At 53.6% G+C, this 18417-nt stretch overlaps 2 protein-coding genes across 7 annotated transcripts in view; one reads left to right on the forward strand and one right to left on the reverse strand.

Moving 5' to 3' along the window:
- Positions 1-14825, forward strand: part of Arhgef4 (Rho guanine nucleotide exchange factor 4) — a 49897-nt gene extending 35072 nt beyond the window's left edge. Inside the window, exons 1-10 of one of the 2 annotated variants that reach the window (XM_055606605.1) lie at positions 2682-2752; positions 5669-5848; positions 6323-6502; positions 6729-6908; positions 7464-7696; positions 7996-8125; positions 9972-10103; positions 10661-10904; positions 11531-11608; positions 12060-14825. In XM_055606605.1, the coding sequence (XP_055462580.1) occupies positions 5723-5848; positions 6323-6502; positions 6729-6908; positions 7464-7696; positions 7996-8125; positions 9972-10103; positions 10661-10904; positions 11531-11608; positions 12060-12211 (1455 nt within the window). In that variant the 5' untranslated portion in view covers positions 2682-2752; positions 5669-5722 and the 3' untranslated portion in view covers positions 12212-14825. Of the gene's footprint in view, positions 1-2681; positions 2753-5668; positions 5849-6322; positions 6503-6728; positions 6909-7463; positions 7697-7995; positions 8126-9971; positions 10104-10660; positions 10905-11530; positions 11609-12059 lie in introns of those variants that run through there. The other variant, XM_055606602.1, reaches the window with a different exon arrangement.
- The window catches only part of Fam168b (family with sequence similarity 168 member B), a 28508-nt gene continuing 23717 nt past the window's right edge, over positions 13627-18417 (reverse strand). For 4 of the 5 annotated variants that reach the window (XM_055606646.1, XM_055606644.1, XM_055606635.1 and 1 more), the window contains one exon: positions 13627-17913. The gene's annotated coding sequence lies outside the window, so the exon portion shown is untranslated. The remainder of the gene's footprint in view (positions 17914-18417) is intronic. The other variant, XM_055606626.1, reaches the window with a different exon arrangement.

Genomic DNA, 18417 nt, shown 5'->3' on the forward strand with positions numbered 1-18417 from the left:
TGTCTCCCTTCCACTTTCCTGGTAGACTTGCCACCTTGACACACCAGCCTAGGAGCCACTTCCCTGGAGGATCTGGGCCTTTACTTTCAAGCGTTTTTATTGTTTGATGTCATGTAACACAGAGAAAAGCTGTTGCCACTGTTATTTCAGCCATACCCTGAGCTCTTGGGGTTCAAAAAGATAGGAGTCCCTAGGTGGGGTGGTATCCCCAACTTAAATCTCAACGCGGTCTAAGTCCAAGGCCCTTTTGTCCTGTTTCATGCTACCACATGATTCTGCTTCTATCATGAGGTGAAGGTCATGCCCACAGCTGGGCCTGGGCCTCTCTGGGTCTGGCATGGCAATGAACAGAGTGCTGCTGTGTGATGTTACCCCAGGATCTGAGGCAAGCAAAAAAACATTCTTACCTCAGATGGGATACTGAGAACGAAATGAAACAAAACAAACAAACCCTAGTGTAGCACAGTAAGTTTATTGAGGTTACATACAGGAACATAGTTGGCTCAAAAGCCAGTCTGTCACTGAAAGGCCCAGCTTGGTGATGACTCTCAAAAGCTGCATCCCTGGAGCAATCTGCAGGACTTGTGGGCAGCCTGCCTGGTAAGAGTTTCCTCCCCACCAGCAATTGATATTCCTTATACAACCCTGAGGAGGGGCCTTGTGAATCCTGTATGTCTTAGGAACTTTTTGAGAACTGTGAGTTGTTCACATACCGAGTCTTCTAAGTTTTGTTTATTTTCTGAGTCTTAGAGAACTTCCTTCAAGGACGGAATGTTTTAGTTCAGGGACATAGACCCCACTGTGCTCAGGGGCCTGAGGATGAAAAGGGTACCTTCTCTCCTGGGTGGCCAGTCACTCTGGAACCGCAGTACACAATAAAACATTGACACAAGTCATGGATTCCCAGCTTTACTCCATAGAGGGCAGGTCCCCAGCCTTAGAGAAAAGTTAGGAATGGAATGCCAGTGGCATTTAGATGTCTTCTAATTCTCTCTGTATTAGTTTTCTATCGCTGTGATAAAACCCTAGGCCAAGGCAACTCTAGAATAGTTTACTTGGATTTAGATTCCAGAGCCACGAGTCCATCAGGGCAGGGAATTATGGTAGCAGGTGGAAGGCATGTTGCAACAGCAAGAATGCTGTGAGCTCATGTCTCAGGTCCTCAGGCTTTGTAGAAAGCACCGTTACCCACTAAGCCATCTCGCCAGCTGTGAGCTCACATCTCAAACTGTAAGCCTAGAGAGCACGGTGGTGTGAGTCTTTAAACTCTCAGAGCCTACTCCCAGTGACGTACTCCCTCCAACAAGGCCACAGCTCCTGAGCTTCCCAGAACAGGGCCGTCAGATGGGAATCAAGTGTTCACGTGCCCCAAGACTATGAAAGACATCTTATTCCAATCACCATGTTCCCTAAACCCCCAAGCAATGGGGAACAAACCTGGTGCGCAAGATTCTCTGCAGAACTGCGGAACCCCAGGTAGATGGTCCACACTGTGCTCGCACAGATAACCAACACACGTGCCCACGAGTGTCTCTCCTCACGGATACACGCGCGTGCACATTGCACACAGATGTGCATACGGCCCAGGGCGATCACAGGTTCTAGGATATCTGAGTATGTGGCTGTCGACACACAGCATTACTTTCTCTGCTGTGTGCTTGCCCCTCAGAACTACAGTCAGTCTCAGAGGGGCAAGCTGGGAAGACCGAGACTTCTGCCCGTTTGGGGTTGCGGATTCTGTTTGGTGCTGCCAGTGACAAAGACAGCTGCGTGTGCAAAGGGTCAAAATCCTGTTCTGGTGGTTGAGGCTGACCAGTCAGACCCAGGTTCAAATCCTCCTTTCACTCACTACCCTGTTTTACTGGGTGATTGTATGACAACTAATTACCTAATGTTTCAGGGGCGCAGTTACTTGTCCGTGAAGTGAATGCCAGAGAACAGCCTTATTAGAATTAAGAACCCTTGGCCCAGGGGGTGGTTGACTTAAGAGAGTAGAGTTCTTGCCTAGCAAGCATGAAGCCCTGTGTTTGTTCCACAGAACCACGTAAACCAAGCTTGGTGGTGGATACCTTAATCCCAGCTCCAAGGAGGCAGAGGTAGGAAGATCAGAAGTTCAAGGTCATCTGTATGGATTTTAAGCCAGTCCGGGCTGTAGGACAAAACTGAACTGGCTCACACCTCACCACAGCAATCTCCCCAGGGACTTCCTGAGTCGTCTCTGTCCCGGGTACCCCACCAAGGATTCCCGTGGTCATCTGGCAGGGCCTGGCAGAAACAGTGTGTAGGCGTCAGTCTTTGACCCCTTCCGGGGAAGCACCTCAGCAATGCCGTGACGCGCGACTTTAACAGGTCCCCTCCCACCCGCGCCTCTGCAGCGCCTTCGCCCCGCTTCCCCCAAAGCCGGAGTTGCGGGCTCCCTCGGCGAGCCGAGAGGGAGGAGCCTGGCGGGTGAGCGCAGGCAGCTCCGCCTCCTTTCCCGCGCCTCGGGCTCCAGCCCTGAGCTGGGATCTCCCGGCGTTAGGAGCCCGGAGGTTGGCCGGGCGTGATGGCCAGGCCCCCGCAGCCCCGGCGTGGCCCCGCGACGCCTGGCGGCGCCCTGCGCGCCCTGCTGCGCTGCAACCTGCCCCCGGGCGCCCAGCGCGTGGTGGTCTCGGCCGTGCTGGCGCTGCTGGTCCTCATCAACGCCGTGCTGATCTTCCTGCTGGCCTTCCGCTGAGCTGCGCGCGCCCGGCACCGCGGGGGACCGCGCAGGGTGAGTGGCACCTTCCAGCCGCGGTCGCCGCACGAACGCGGCGGGGAGGACTCCGGCCACCCCCGGGTGCTCACCGGTCAAGGCCGGTCTGGGGGTACCCTCCGAGGAGGACACCCTGAGGGTGACTGAGGGGCGTGGTGGCACACGTGCCCCAAGAGCCTTTGGTCTGTCGTCGTCGAGGCTGGGGAGGAGGGGGTGGGACAACATGGCGGGGCTCTAACTGAAGATGCAGAGGAGCTATGACCTGCAGGGGCTGTCTGGAAAGGGTGTGCGTGGGACGGCAAAGCATGTATCGTGTGAGGGCTGCAAAAGGCTGGTAGAGGGTGTCTGCCCTCCTCTGCACATGATGCCTGCGTTTTTGTTATTTTAGGCGTTTGAAAGTGTCAGTCTCCTAGGGCAGAGTTGCTGCTGCCTCTGCTTGACTTGCAGCAGCCACTCTGAACACACCTTCCCACCACATCCGGTGCTCAGGGACTGCCGGGTGGGAAGGCCACCACCCCGCATATGAGAGGAATACAGGAGGTGATGGTCCGTGGGGGTGGAGGGAGGGTTAGTTTGAGGCCCAGCCTGGAGGCCTTACCCTCCGTTAGAGCCCGTCAGAACCTCAAGGCACAGGAAGGAATTCTGCCCCTGCCCTTGGCTTATCTTACTCTCGGTCTTACCTGGGCAGTGAGTGGTACAAGCCCCACTGTCCCCCAGATGTCCTTCCACCTCAGAGGCAGCCAGTCAGCCCCTGCTGCCAGGCAGAAGCCAGCTGGAATCCTCCTTGGCCGCAGCTGGAGTGACGATCAAGAAGTAGGAGCACCTGGTGGGGCCCAGCGATGGCGGGGTCTCTGCGGAGAAATGAGCCTAGCCGCAGTTCTCATGGGTCCGCTTCTGATAGCCCATGAAACGGATTTCTGGCCTCTTGGAACCACGTCTTTTGGTTCGACGGTGGCATGGAAAGAGTTAATTTCAGGGCTAGCTTTGAAGCTAGAGCCTGCCATTTGTGGTAGCTGTGAAGGGGAGATTGTGTTTTCTGGGGTGCTGAGGGGAGTTGGGAGGATCTGCTCAGAGACGCAACCCTGTGTGTGTGTGTATCTGTGGCGCGTTCTGGGCTTGGAAACAACATAGATGAGCAACACCTCCTTCCCACTCCTCCATGACTGGGCAGGAGCATGGTGGGACTTGTCTCTATTGCTACCCAGGACCCTGGTCTCTGCCTCTCTGTCCCACACCCTCAGTAGCTCTCCCAGCAGCAGTGGGGGTCTATGCTTGTCTACAAGGACTATAGAATATGAGGAAGGAGAAGGTGGGCAAGGCCATGGAGGGAGCGGCCTTCTCTCCTTCTTTCCCTTCCTTCCTTTTCCTCAGTATTTATCTGAGGGAATCCAGGGACAGACGGAGACAGACACCTCACCCAGTTCCTACAATGCAGAAAGCTGAGCCATGTTGAATATCTGGATTACTTCCCCAAATCTGTAGCTTGAATTACAGGACCATTCCTCTGCTCTTTCTCACTGGCTTCTGCTCTTCTTTCCCTACATTCTTCAAGGCTCCCTCCCCATGACAGCCCACTGCAGAAGGTGTGCTGGCTCCTGGCCCGCAGCCGTCTGGCTCCTCTTGTGGCCTTGCTAAGTCCTCCTGTCTTAATCCCACATAGCTGTCAGCCAGACTCATCTGCAGAAAGTCACTGTCACAGGGGCAATGAGCCCAGAGGCTGGAGGCCTGCTGTCCCCAGGAACAACTCAGAGCTCTGCCCTGGGATCCCTGTGTGGCCTTGGGCACAGGGGCCTCTAAGACAGAGTCTGGCATTGGGGTAGAGATGCTAACCGTTTCCCAGGGAAACACCTCCCTCCTGGGCTCATGTGAAGATTGGAATATGGAAGCATCCAGGGAGGCCCAAGGAGAGTGAACCAGGATGTAGAGCAGCTTAGGGGTAGGACTGGATTGGGGGGGGGGAGGGACATACTTGGGAGTTTATAATCCAGCTCCCTGTTAGGCTAGCCAGGAAGGAGGGCGCCTGACTCCCACACAGCGCTGTCTCCTGCCATAAGCTGCCAGAGCCATTTATTCATGAAGCAGAAAGAACCAGAACAGAAAAGCAGGAGCCGGTGAATGGGGGACAGAGCCCCAACCATCGAGGCCAGCTGGAAGGACCCCCCAGGGAGGGCAGGCAGGCCACACAGTGGAGGGAGGAGCCTCATCAGTCCTCTGGGCAGAAGGAACCCAGTACACAGAGCTGCCAGCCACATCTAAAGCGACCACCTCAGTGGCAGGGACTCACCAGCCAGAGTTCGAGGCTGCAAGAATCCGTTTCTTCTCCAGAAAGGAAGGCAGATAGGATGACTGAAACGTACCTCCAGGGCTCAGTCTGAGGAGGGCTACCCCTCAGCTGGTGAGGTGTCTGGGCTGGAAGGAGCAGTGCTGTCCTATGGCTACTTCTGCAAGGGTTTAAGGACACACAGCGAATATGATCCAGCTGCTGTGATGGGCGCTGTTGTTGGTAAAACAGCACTGGTGACTGGGTGACCTCACAAGCAGAGCAAGTCTCCTCTCTTAAATGGCCACCGAGAGAACAGACAGCAGCTGCCAATTGCCACAGCCCAGCCCACGGCCCAGTCCCAGCCCAGCATCTCAGCATAGAGCGTTGAAGCTGAAGCCACAGACTCTACAGAGCTGAAGGTGTGGCTGGACAGGAAAGGAGCAAGTGACAGTCAGTCCCATTGGGGCTCAAGTTCACTTCTGGCTCCCTCCCTGGGCTACAGTCTAGACATGTCAGAGGCACAGCCCCGCCCCCAGGAAAGCTGCTGGCCTGGAGGAAAACTGCACTAGTATCTCTGTAATGCAGGCCAGGGTCCCTTCCAGGGCTGCTGGGTAGGGGCAGGGTAGGGCAGCCTGGCCTCACTGACTGACCCGCCTTGGCTCTCTCTACAGCTCATCAGTGATGGCAGTGTGGTGTGTGCTGAAGCCCTGTGGGACCATGTCACCATGGATGACCAGGAGCTGGGCTTCAAAGCTGGGGACGTCATCCAAGTGATGGATGCCACCAACAAGGAATGGTGGTGGGGCCGCGTGGCTGACGGCGAGGGGTGGTTCCCCGCCAGCTTTGTACGGGTATGGCTGCAGTCTGTGCTTTCCCCCGGGCTTCTGAAGACTCCCGGAAGTCCAGGCCTCGAACTGCTCTGCAGTCCTAGGCATGGCGCGCACGTGCGCGGACCACTCTCTCTCCGCTTTGCTGTTACTCTGTGCCTCAGACTGGATGAGTGTGGGGGGAGGTCAGAACTGTGACACAGTCAGTCCCCTGCTCCCAACACCCCCCCCCCTGTCCCCCTCACGCCCTTTTGGAAACACAGGCTGGGCTATCGACCTAGGCACGTGAATTTCTGTGCCTAGATGACCTAGGCTGAGTAGGTCTGGCCCTTTGCCCCTGGCCTCGTGTCTAGGAGCCAGTTGCAGGGAAATTGTTGGCGTGCCCTTTGACCTGTGTGTCCTGTGGCAGCTACTGGCCTCAGCTCCGAATGACCTGGAGCAGAGGTCAGGGACTGACTGGAGGACAGGAGGCGCTAATCTGCCTTTCGTTGTCTAAAGCTACGGGTGAACCAGGATGAGCCCGCGGATGACTACGAGGCCCCGCGGGCCGGGGCTGGAGAGGCCGATGACAGTGTTCCAGAGGCCCAGAGCTGCAAGGACCAGATGCGCACCAACGTCATCAATGAGATCCTCAGCACCGAGCGGGACTACATCAAGCACCTTCGGGACATCTGCGAGGTAAGGAGCGGAGGCCGTGAGGAGGGGAGGCAGGGCTTGCTTGGAGAGGGCGGTGAGACGGTGACTCTGGCGGGGAGCGGGATGGGAGGGGCGGGGCCAGGGGCCTGTGGCGAGTAGGTGCGGCCTGGTGGTGAGGTGGATTGGTGAGGTGGACTGGTGCAGAGTGTGGCGCAGAGGGGTTGACAGGGGAGTTCTCAGAGAGCTCGGCCCCGCCCCGCTTCCCCAGGGCTACGTCCGCCAGTGCCGCAAGCGGGAGGATATGTTCAGTGAAGAGCAGCTGCGGACCATCTTCGGGAACATCGAGGACATTTACCGCTGCCAGAAGGCGTTTGTGAAGGCTTTGGAGCAGAAGTTCAACACGGAGCGGCCACACCTGAGCGAGCTGGGTGCCTGCTTTCTGGAACACGTGAGTGCGCCTGCCTGGCTCCATTCTGCGTGGGCTCCCTGAACCCTAACACGCAGCAGTGCCTGGCTCTGCGCCCCCACTCCCCACTTGTCTTTGTGCACATTTCTCCCTTGCTGTGTCCCAGGCCACCTGCTACTCTCTTCCCAGAATTTTCTACACCGGGTTCAAAGAAAAAAAAGCTGCTAGCCTTTTCTGGGCGGACTGTCTTGTCCTCTTGCGGAAGCAGTCAAGGAGTCTTTCCATCTTCCAAGGTTTTACCTGCTTAGCCCTGAATACACTTCGTGATTAGCATCAGATAATACAATAAAAACAGATGCATAATCAGAATATCTCCTTGGAGGCCCTATTGACAGCTGAGTGGCTCCAAGGACGGGTAGACTATATCACAGATTTTTTTCCCATCCCTAGAATGATTACAGCTTGTACCCAGCGAAGCAGGTAGAACCAGCCCCTAAAACAAATGCAGAGGCCTCCTGTCCCTCTTGCCATATGGCTGCAGCCTGTTGCCTGGGGAAACAAGAGACAGCCATCCTGACGCCCAGCTGTTGCCCCCAGCAAGCAGACTTCCAGATCTATTCTGAGTACTGCAACAACCATCCCAATGCCTGTGTGGAACTCTCCCGGCTCACCAAGCTCAGCAAGTATGTGTACTTCTTTGAGGCCTGCCGGCTGCTGCAAAGAATGATCGACATCTCCCTGGATGGCTTTCTGCTGACCCCGGTGCAGAAGATCTGCAAGTATCCCCTCCAGCTGGCAGAGCTGCTCAAGTACACACCGCCCCAGCACAGGTAGAGGGCACGAGGTGTAGAGGGGAGCGGCCTGAGACTCTGCATGCCATCAGCCAGTAGAATATTTATAGTGTGGTACCGTTTGCTGGGTACTGCTGTAGGCGCCGGAAAACAAGACCACCACCTTGAGTGACACTGGAGTATTGAGTTGCTCTACCCGGAAGTTATGGAGGAGAGGGCCCTTATACTTGAGGGGTGAGGCTGAGGCCAGGGGCGGCTTCACGTGGAGGGGCTCTGAGGACCCTACAGCTCATTCTGCTCTCCAGCTTGCCGCCCCCTTTCTGTGTGTTCTGCCCCAGGGACTTTAAGAATGTCGAAGCTGCCTTGCACGCCATGAAGAATGTGGCCCAGCTCATCAACGAGCGGAAACGGAGACTTGAAAACATCGACAAGATTGCCCAGTGGCAGAGCTCCATAGAGGACTGGGAGGTGAGGGCCCCAGCGCCCAGAAAATACTGTGGGGTCTTTGCTTGAAAACCGTTCTTGCCCAGAAGGTACGAGGTGCAGGGATCCACTGCACTTCTAGGAGCGGCTGCGAGACAGGTTCTCTGGCCTTTGGTGGTGCCTCCACTTTGCCCCCTAATGGTCTCCTTCCTGTGTGCGCTACCACACATCTGGGCACCACCAGCGCAGGGACAGCCCTAACCCAAGGAACTGTGTTTCTAAGACACGTTGGTCCGTTTCTCTGCTCTGGTGGACCGGCTGGACTACTAAGTTTTAGGTAACTTCAGGGACTTTCCAACAGTTGAGAGAGCGGCAGTGTTGGGGCTGGAAATGGCTCCTCCCGTGTCAAGGTTTTGTCCGTTTTTCTGGGTTGCTCATCCCTGTGTCTGAGTCACCTAGCCTTCTGAGGCAGCCACCACAAGGAAACTGATGACTAAACACTCCTGCTCCCTCTGAGGCGTGGGGATGAGAGGACACTGCCCCTCTGCACCCAGCAATCTGCCACACCTACCCCCCACCCGTGTGGAGCTGTGGTCTGCTAGGCCAGCTGTCGGGATGAGCAAACAAGTGCAACCCTGCCAGAATAAGCCACAGAAAAGTGCAGACATAGAGTTCTAGGCCCTGCCCTTGCACGGAGTCCTCACACTTGGGTAGGGGGAGCAGGACACTGCAGCAGACTGGTCCTGGGCCCATGCCTGGCTAAGGACTGGAAAGCGCAGTCATCCTCAAACAGATGGCTGCCAGCAGCTCCTGAGTGCCAGTTTCAGGTACTAACTACATCTAGCTGCTGGGGTAGGTTGTGCCAGGCCTAATTTTTCTCTAAAGCAGCACTGTCCGTTGAAAAGGCAGTATGAGCCATGTCCAGAAGTGTGTACTTCTAGTAGCCATCTTCCAAAGGGGGGGGGTTGGGGTGTGGGTGGTGAAGTGCCTGCTCGCTCTGTGTGCAAGCAGGAGGACCTAAATTCAGAGCCCCACACCCATAAAACAAAACAAACAACAACAACAACAACAGGTGCGGCGATATACCTGTACCCCAGTCTTGGATGGTGGAGACGGGGATCCCTGAAACTTTCTGGCCGGCCAGCCAGCCAGCCTAACTGAATTTAGGAGTTCAGTGAAAAAAAAAAAAAAAAAAAAAACTTGTTTCGACAAAGGAGGCAGAGATGGCTCAGCAGGTAAAGGTCCCCACTGCCAAAGCTGACAATTCGTGCCAGTGTCCTGGATCCATTTGGCGGAAAGAGAGGATCCTGCCAGGTGTCCTCTGACCCCCACATACCTGCTGTGGTATGCACCCACCCCTTCCCACAATAAATAAATAATAAAGGTTGCTTTTTTTTTTTTTTTTAAAGGTGGAAAGTGATTAAGATACCTGATGTTGACCTCTGGCCCCCCACACTCATACACATGTGAGCACAGACATACACAACACACACAGAACGAAAAAGTGCAACGGGCTTTATTTAACTCCATAGATCAAAATGTCATTTCAAATGTGACCAACAAAAATATCTTACATTGTTGCATTAAAAAAACAAACTTTTTGAAATCACTGTGTACGTTACAGTGACAGATTACATAATTCCTAGTGCTCAACAGCCACAGAAGGCCGATGGCCACAGGGCAGCCCTCCGCAAGGATGGGTCAAACCTGCCTTCCTTTCTCCTCCCACAGCCACACTGTCAAGGCTTCCCGGGGCTTTAAGAGTGTCCCTCTTTCCTTGGCCTAGCCATTTGGGCTTGCAGAGGGAAGACACCCACTCGCCAACAACAGGGGCAGGAAAGAGCCTAAGGCTGGTGCCTCTGCCTCACGGCCCTCCTTGGGGTTCCCTCAGGGGGAAGACCTCCTGGTCAGGAGCTCGGAACTTATCTACTCGGGGGAGCTGACCCGTGTCACACAGCCTCAAGCCAAGAGTCAGCAGAGAATGTTTTTTCTCTTTGACCGTCAGCTCATCTACTGTAAAAAGGTATCCAAACCACCCTGCCTGGCCAGACCGGTCTCAGAAGGTAGAACAGTAGGCTGGAGCCCTGGTCTAGAGGCAAAGAGCCTGTCAGACTGCTCAGGCCATCTCCTGTTCCCAGGAGCCCCAGTCAGGCCCTTAGAACTGGTTCTCTCTAGTGAGCCCAGGGACACTGGGGTGGGCGTGTCGTTGGGAATGCCCTTTCCTGACCTGGTTCCTGCCTGCTGCTCCCCAGACCATGCCTCCCCCTGCAAGCCTTCGCTTCTCTGTCTCATGAGTTCTCTGATCCCAGCAACCTCTGGCCTCTCTTCTGCTAGCTTCTGCTCCTTTCGAACAATGGCTCAATGGCCGTTTTCGAAGTCTTCCTTGTTCTCTCTGCTTTCCCACACCATGTAGACCGCTGCTTTAGTTTCTGAGGCTTTCTGCCCACCAGACCATGTGCACCTTGAAAGACAAGACTGTCCTGTCAGTCAGTGGCTTGGAGGGGAGGTGGGCGTGGACCCTGGGCATGGCCAGGTGGTCCTGGCTGCTGGGCAGCCATGGCTCAGGGCGGCATCTGGCAGGATCTGCTCCGCCGGGATGTGCTGTACTACAAGGGCCGGCTGGACATGGACAACCTGGAGGTGGCAGACGTGGAAGATGGGAAAGACCGAGACCTCCATGTGAGCGTCAAGAACGCCTTTCGTCTGTACTGTGCTGCCACGGGGGACAGCCACTTACTGTGTGCCAGGAAGCCAGAACAGAAGCAGCGCTGGCTCAAGGCCTTTGCCAGGGAGAGGGAGCAGGTGCGGCTGGACCAGGAGACAGGTGGGAGACCCCGCTGGGCCTTGCCTAGCCTTTGGGGCCCGCCTACCAGGTGGTCCGGGCCGCCGTGACCACACTTCGGGGCTGAGTGAGGCTGCAGAAACCTTGAGGCACAGACTGTTGTGCTTACCACTCGGGCAGAAATGCCCATTCCTATATGGTCAGCCCCACTGGCCTGAGTCTGATCGGAGTACCCCACTATATGTGCCCATCTGTTGAGACAAGAGGGAGCACCTTCCCTCCCGGCTCAAGCCCTGGGAGAACATGGGGTTGGTACCACAGAATCCTTTCCCATCCTTTCCTGTTCCTTAGTCCCCAGCTTCATGCTTTGGTTTGGGAAAGAGCCTCAACAGTGGTGATGAGGAAGAAGCCAGGTTTTAGGGAAGTGGGGAGGGGACACAGGATCAAGGTAGGAAATGAAGTGGTGGCTCGGGGGATCTTTGTTTTCTCCCTCGGTTGGCAAAACAGTATGGCTGAGCAGGTTAGGGAAGTCCCTGCATGCCAGGCTGTCTCAAGTGTGATAGGAATGGGGCACCAAGAAGGAAGTACCTGGACCAGGAAACCCTCCAAGGAGGCATGCAGACAGCTGAGGAAGGCAAGGCGGGGTCTCATGTGTACCCTTGCTTCAGGCTTCTCCATCACTGAGCTGCAGAGGAAGCAGGCCATGCTGAATGCCAGCAAGCAGCAGGCCACAGGAAAGCCTAAAGGTAAATGGGAAAGCGGCCCCCTCCCTGGGCAGTTCTGGCCTTGATTACCTTTCTGTCTCTGACATCAAAAGCAATGCCAGCTAGTCCCATGGATCCCTGGAGATGTCCACTGCCCTTTACAGGTGTTTCCAAAGGTGATAAGGGTCACAGAGGATGGCCTGATCTCCACATGGCACCAGGAGTTACAGCGCTCACTCCCCCAGGCTGCTGATAAATATTTGTGTTACAGCTGCCTGGGAGACAGCCAACTCTCCCATGCTTTGGACAGTGGCCCTGGCCAGCCCTCAGACCCAGACCCAAAGCTATTGATAATTTGGGGTCGTGTGTTGTGGTTAGCCCCTTGGGAAGCAAATCCTGTGTGGCAAAAACCCTGTGGAGGGTCTGCAGCGGAAACACAGAAGTGCCCCTTTGCCTTATACCTTGTGACCCCCTGCTGTCTCTCCCTGCCCAGCTGTTGGCAGGCCACGATACCTGACGCGCCACAAGCATCCATCCTTGCCTGCCAGCCGGCCCCAGCAGCAGGTGTTGGTGCTAGCAGAGCCCAGGCGGAAGCCATCTAACTTCTGGCAGAGCATCAGCCGACTGACGCCCTTCCGAAAGTGAGCCAGCGGTCAGCGGACTACCTGACAGCATGCTGCAGACCTGGCCTTACCTCTCTGAGGCCTCCTCCATCGGGCCCCCTGCCTGTTTTGCAAACTGGAAGTGAGCAGGTACAGCATCAGAGCTGAGGCAAGTCTGGGCCCTCCCTGCCTCTGGCCTCTTCCCCATGGCTAGTGCGGCGTTGCATGGGTGCCAGCCTCTGCCTATGCTCTGGACCTGCGCAGAACTGCAACCAGCGGTAAGCCTGCACGCCACAGAGATGCCTGGCCAGGCTGTGCACATAGGCCCGTCTGCTCTGGACATTCTTTGGAAAGGTTATCATCTCCACTCCTGTTTCCGCTGGACAGGAGACCAAAGTCTGTGGCCACAAGCCTCCTGCAAAAGCAGGTGTGTGCCCCTCTGCTCTCTGTCCTTTCAGGCCCCAGCCCACTTGCAACTTCAGAGGTCAGGAACCAGGATTTCTGCATTCCTAACTACCCGTAGCTGCCCTATGCCTCCTGGCCCTTCTGGACACTGCTGGCTGCCGGACGCCCTCGTTCTGTGTGCAACGAGAGCAAAGCAGTGCGGTCGGCTGTGTGCCTGGCTGCAGGTTAGTGATAGTTCCCTGTGGCCGGGTGGCTGCACACATATCCAGCCCCTGTGCATTATGATGCTGTCGTGTTTCCCTGAACAATGGAGAAGGCTGGTTAGTGACGCGGAAAGATTGCCTTACCCTAGCGAGTGTGAGAAGCCATAGGACTGAATTCTGTGGCCCAGCGTGGACCGATTCCTCGTGGGGCACACAGTCAGGCCTGCATATCATGCAGCGCCCACAGGATGCAGAAGCATGGCCAGTCACTCTTGCACTGTACCTTCTCTAACCTAAAAACCACATTTAATTTCATAAAGAAACTCATGACAAGTCACCTGGCTGCTGGCCACCTGTTGCCGTGTGAATCTCCTCTTCTGTGTGTGGGCACCCTGCCTTCCCCTTCTGCTCTTCTGCCCATGGTCTAGCACAAGGGCTGCTCTGCTCATTAGGCCACAGCCCGAGGCTCTGGCAGAGGTGCCCCAGGGTGGCTAGACTCACTGTGGCAGAAGCCCGGAAAGGGGCTGGGAGAGAAAGTGGGTCAGGGGGCCGTGTGCAGCAGGTGGGCGCAGACTCCTTTCCAATGGGGAAGGGGTGGGCTCAATGGTACTTCTGGGTCTCGGCATCCTCCTTGCTGAACTGAGGGACCCAGGAGGCTTATGTAGAGCTGCAGAAGCCTCCTCCTCCTCCACTACACCTAGGAGGACCCCTCTACCAAAGCCAATCGAGGGCTGAAGAAACAGCCTCGCCCCAATCCCCTAGTGGCCTCCTGGCTGGGAGAAGTGGCAGCATGTGCCAGTCACACCATCACCTCTGACAAAACTCACATGAAAAAAAAAAAATCAGAATATGCAACACAAGTCAATCTTTATTGAAAACTGCAGTATTAATACATAACAATTCCTGTTACAATAAACGTGCTTTTAAGGATTTTAAATCTGAGCTCATCTACTCATCAGATTGCATAAAAAATTAAAACAGTATGAATTTCCATCTAATTGAACTGGCTGGGATGGACAGTCTGCCCGTTCCTTTGTATTGACACTTAAGTTCAATGAAGAGGCAAGGGAGGCCTGTAACACTGGAAGACGACGCTGACTTAAGCATAAAAAAAGTACCAAGAAAACAGTGTAAAAAAAGAGTATTTAAAAATAAAAGTTTTAAAAAAGAACCTTTTCTGTTCAGTCACAGCCTATCAGGCTCCTTGGGACCTCCAGCTGCCACAACAGCCCTGCTGGGAGCCAGTGCCCAATCTGACCTAACTGGTCTATTACACTGTCCACAGTCTGCACCAGACCCACCCACTGCCCTTCCCTGGAAGCTGCTTGTATACCATCAGGTCCTCACAGCTCACGTAGAAATACTGCAGTCCCTGAACAGAAAAGCTGCTGCCTCCCATCCCATAATTCTACTAAGATGTATTCCACAGGGTTTCTTCTCTTTAAATGAACAGGAAGGGGCCAGGGAAGAGAGGAATCCTCCAAGACATGGGGAATTAATTTCACTGTTCCTACTGAGACCACAGCATCCTCTCTGGGTATCACTCCATCAAACACAGAGCACTGGGCGGAATAAGCAGCTCAGGAACTACGAAGACCTGGGGGGGGGGGGGGGGACACGAGTGTAAGTTCTGCACTCCACTGGTCAGCTAGCTGCTCTCCTGCCCCCTAGTAACCCTCAGAAAGCACCAGAGGAAAGGAACAGCAGCTGCCACAATTGCCACTGTGCCCTGGAAAGTCCTGCGCCACCCAGCAGTAGCAGGTATACCACAACTACAGGTATCAGCTGCTGAGTGAGAGTAGGTGGCCCTGCAGTCAGAACTACTGTACTGCAACATGAGGAAGGAGAGCTGAGGACATCTGAAGCAGGCCCTTTAAGGCTGGCACTTGCCAGCATCTCCCGACCACAGGCACACTCACAAAGGCCCAAATCAGAAGCCAGTGAGCTCAAACCTCCCCAAGAATAAGTTTCTTCTCACTGTTACAGGTCCCCAAGAAACATGCAGTCTGCTCCTTCAGCCTCCTGTCACAGCAGAATAACACAAACAAATGCAATAAGATGCCAGGTGCATAGCTGAGGAAAGGCAGGAGACTCAGCAGCCAATCCAGAACTGGGGACTGCCCCACCTGCTGGAAACACTGCCTCCGCAAAACTCTCAAAAGCTGCCACCCATAATGGTAACTGGCAGGCCAGAAGCCTCACAATGGTTCTTCCAAGGAAGACAAGACAGGAGACAAAAGCTCTGGGAGAGCACTTCCATGCCTGCAGCCTGACTGGCCCAATCCTGATGGTGGTCTGACTTTGTCACAGGTTCCTCATCATTCCACAACTCTACAGAGGTTTCAACTGCGGCAGAGGAAGAAAGCTCCCTAGCCTCAGGGAAGGCAGCAGAGAAGATATATGTATGTATGTATGTATGTATGTATGTATGTATGTATGTATGTATGTATGTATGTATGTATGTATTAACAAAGATGGCAATGTTCACAACTCTTTGCCTTCCTGTCTTCAAAAAGAATTCAACTGAAGGACTCTAGTCAGGAATGTCACAGACGTAAAAAGCACACTTTCTTGGAAAGTTCCTTGATATTTTTGGGATACCTATGCAGCCATGTAACAAAATACTGACCAAGTTCTGCCCCATAATTTTGCTGAAACCGAATGCTGTGGAAATCACCACCTCTTGACAGTCTGCTACTATCCACATGCCAAGATTCCCACCTGATAGGTACGCTCTTTACCAGATTTCACAGCTGAAGAGCCGACAGCTTCAAAACAGAAAAGATTTCCACACGGATGAGTTGTACAATGCAGAAGTATTGTTAGTCACAATTTGAAAGAAACAGAACGAGTTTTTAACAGACTGAGGGCAAGTGTGTAAAGCTGATGCAATCAGCAGGAGCGGCTGTGATCCCACTCTTTCTCCTGAGAACTCAGAGCCTGTGGAGACACACACACTGTGTGCAGCTGCAAGCAGGCCCAAAGACTGGGTGACTTCACGCTGCAGGCAAACAACTCTACCCTTTATAGGCGGGGGAGCAGGTATGCTTACTTGGGGATGGGTGAGGGGACTTTTTCCAACACATGTGAAAATCACAGGTACATTTGTCCTAGTGATCTGTGATTATTCACCTGGGCAAACCACCTTCTGTCTGCTGAGTTCAGGGAAACCTCCATCACAGAGATGGGGATTCCAACATGAAGTACAGATACAAGCTGTGTGACTACAGCAAATGCTTCCAGCTCTGTGCACTGTGTGCTTTCTTGCTCCCCCGCTACATCTCACACACACACACACACACACACACACACACACTCAAACACAATCACACACTGACACTGTTAAGTGCTCATGAGGCAATTCAACATACTCATCAGTAAATATTCTATGTTCATGGACATTAGGAATGAGGAATTTTCTGTTTACACTGATCCATGCAGACATCTTTCTAAACTTTTTTAAAAATGCTAAAAAAAAATTATGGAGAACATTACTATAAAAATAACGTTACCAAAGGCTCGCTATTCAGGTGATTCACCCTCTAGCCAAGTTGTCTGCTACTGAGACGACTGCCAGCCAACATGGAGGCCCTGGCCTAGCTGCCAGAGACAAGCATCCCGTCCAACCAAAGCCCCAGCAATTCAATGGAGTTGAAAACAATAAAAACCCACTCCACAGACCCCAGAGGCCCTCCCGCCCTTCTGACCCACACTGAATAGAATGGCTCACAGATTCAAGCTGGGTGTGTATCCAGGCAAAAAGAACCTCTTGATTTCTTATGTACACACTCAGTTACACACGCAAAACCTTTCCCACAACAGATCCTGACAGGCAAGTGCATCCCAAAACTGCCTAGCCCTTTCTACTTTCCACATTTGCTTGGTACTGAGTGCCTTCAGCTACAGAAAAAGGTGCCAAAAGAGGCTCAGACCACTTCTGCAGGCTTTGTAGGCCTCACTCCAGCTAGTCACAGAGGACAGGTGAATGACCCAGGACAAGCTACATTATTTCTACATTTTTAGACATAATCACAGTCCTGTTTCTCTACAAGAAACATGAGGAACTAAGTTAAAAATACACTTATTCCCTTTTAGCCAGTCTTAAATATACAACATTCTCCACAGCACACAGCTGAAGTCCTGCCCTTCTTCATGGGATGAAAACAGCACCTCCGGTGCTTTTAGCTGACTCAATTATTTCTCAAGGGGGGAAAAATGGTTCCTTAAGCGAAATAAAGCAAGAGACAATACCACCTCAGTGTGGCGGCTTCTCTTTGATGTCTTCCCTCCTAGGAAGACAGTTCAGTTCTACACTGGTCTTTCCCAACAGTCCCAACAGATACACAAGACATTATCCTGTAAGACATACAGTGGAGACTCGGATGGCAGACACTGCTCTACTGACACACAGACAAGCCTTCATCCCAGCTGTACTATCACCCAGCTCCCATCTTCCCAGAGAGCTTCAGGTGCATCCCTGCTTCCCAGAGCACACACTAGCTGAAGTGAAGGAGAGGGACCCTACTATCCCCCCCTGCTGTGGCTGTCTGCAGCCACCGCAGGCTCACACTCTCTCCAAGTTCCTGCAGCTCCCTCCAGGATTGGTCAGTGGCAAAAACCAGGCTGCTACAAATCTGTGTCCCCAGTACCCCAAGAATCCCCTCCAGTACTCCAGATGCTTCAATAGGGACATTCAGTTGCACATGTGTAACTCTGAGCCTCAGCACACATTACAGGAGTGCGCGAGTGACACAGGCTGTAGAACACAGTCCAGTCCTTTGGGTTTTGCATATGATGTTTCTGCATCACTCACTGCAGGTAGATTGAGCAAGCTTTGTTTTTGTGTTTGTTTTTAAACATGCATTCAACTAGATATAATTCAGAATAGAGTAATACTCCCTTTTTATCATTACAATTAGCTAAAAAATTTGCCAGGCAGTCCACAAAACAGGATTTGCTTTAAAACCAACCCACAGAGTTAGTTGGAGACTAGCGAGCTGGGACCTGCTGGGCTGGGACGCAGTTGTGTTTAGCTAAGTGTCGAGAGCATTAAGAAGAAAGTCCTGGTTGGAGGCACAAGGCCTGCAGCACCAGCTGTGGAACTCAATGAAGTGACTGCACAGCTCCATCCTCAAATCTGGGAAAGAATGATAAACAGTCAGACAGGCTCTTCCATCTCTGCTTCACTAACTCCAGAGGGCAACAGTAGCCAAAGCTGCTGTACCTGGTTCCCACCTACTTTAGAGCCCCATCCTGTGGCCCTTGCCCCCGTTATAACTGGAACCCTACAAACTGCAGCAAGTAGAAGGACGATACAAGCCACGACAGAAGCTGCAAGATGCACAGTTAACACTCAATGGCCTTCTTCCTTCTGCCCTGGGAGGTCCCAGTCAGTGTAAAGAGCAGGTACATCTTTCTCTTAGTGCTTGCAAAAAGGGAATCTCAATCAAGAAACTGTCTCTTTCAGGCTGGGCTGTGGGCACATTCTTGGTTGCTAATCAAGGACGTAAGGCCCAGTGGTGCTCTCCCTGGGCAGGTAGGCCTAGGCTGTATAAAGCAGGTAGTTGAGCAAGGAGGCAAGCTGGAGGGAGCAAACTAATGAGCACCCATCCTCCATGGCCTGTGCCTTAGGTCCTGCTTC

Source organism: Psammomys obesus, unplaced genomic scaffold (genome assembly GCF_907164565.1).
Source record: "Psammomys obesus unplaced genomic scaffold, mPsaObe1.curated_primary_1811, whole genome shotgun sequence".
NCBI classification, from domain to species: domain Eukaryota; kingdom Metazoa; phylum Chordata; class Mammalia; order Rodentia; family Muridae; genus Psammomys; species Psammomys obesus.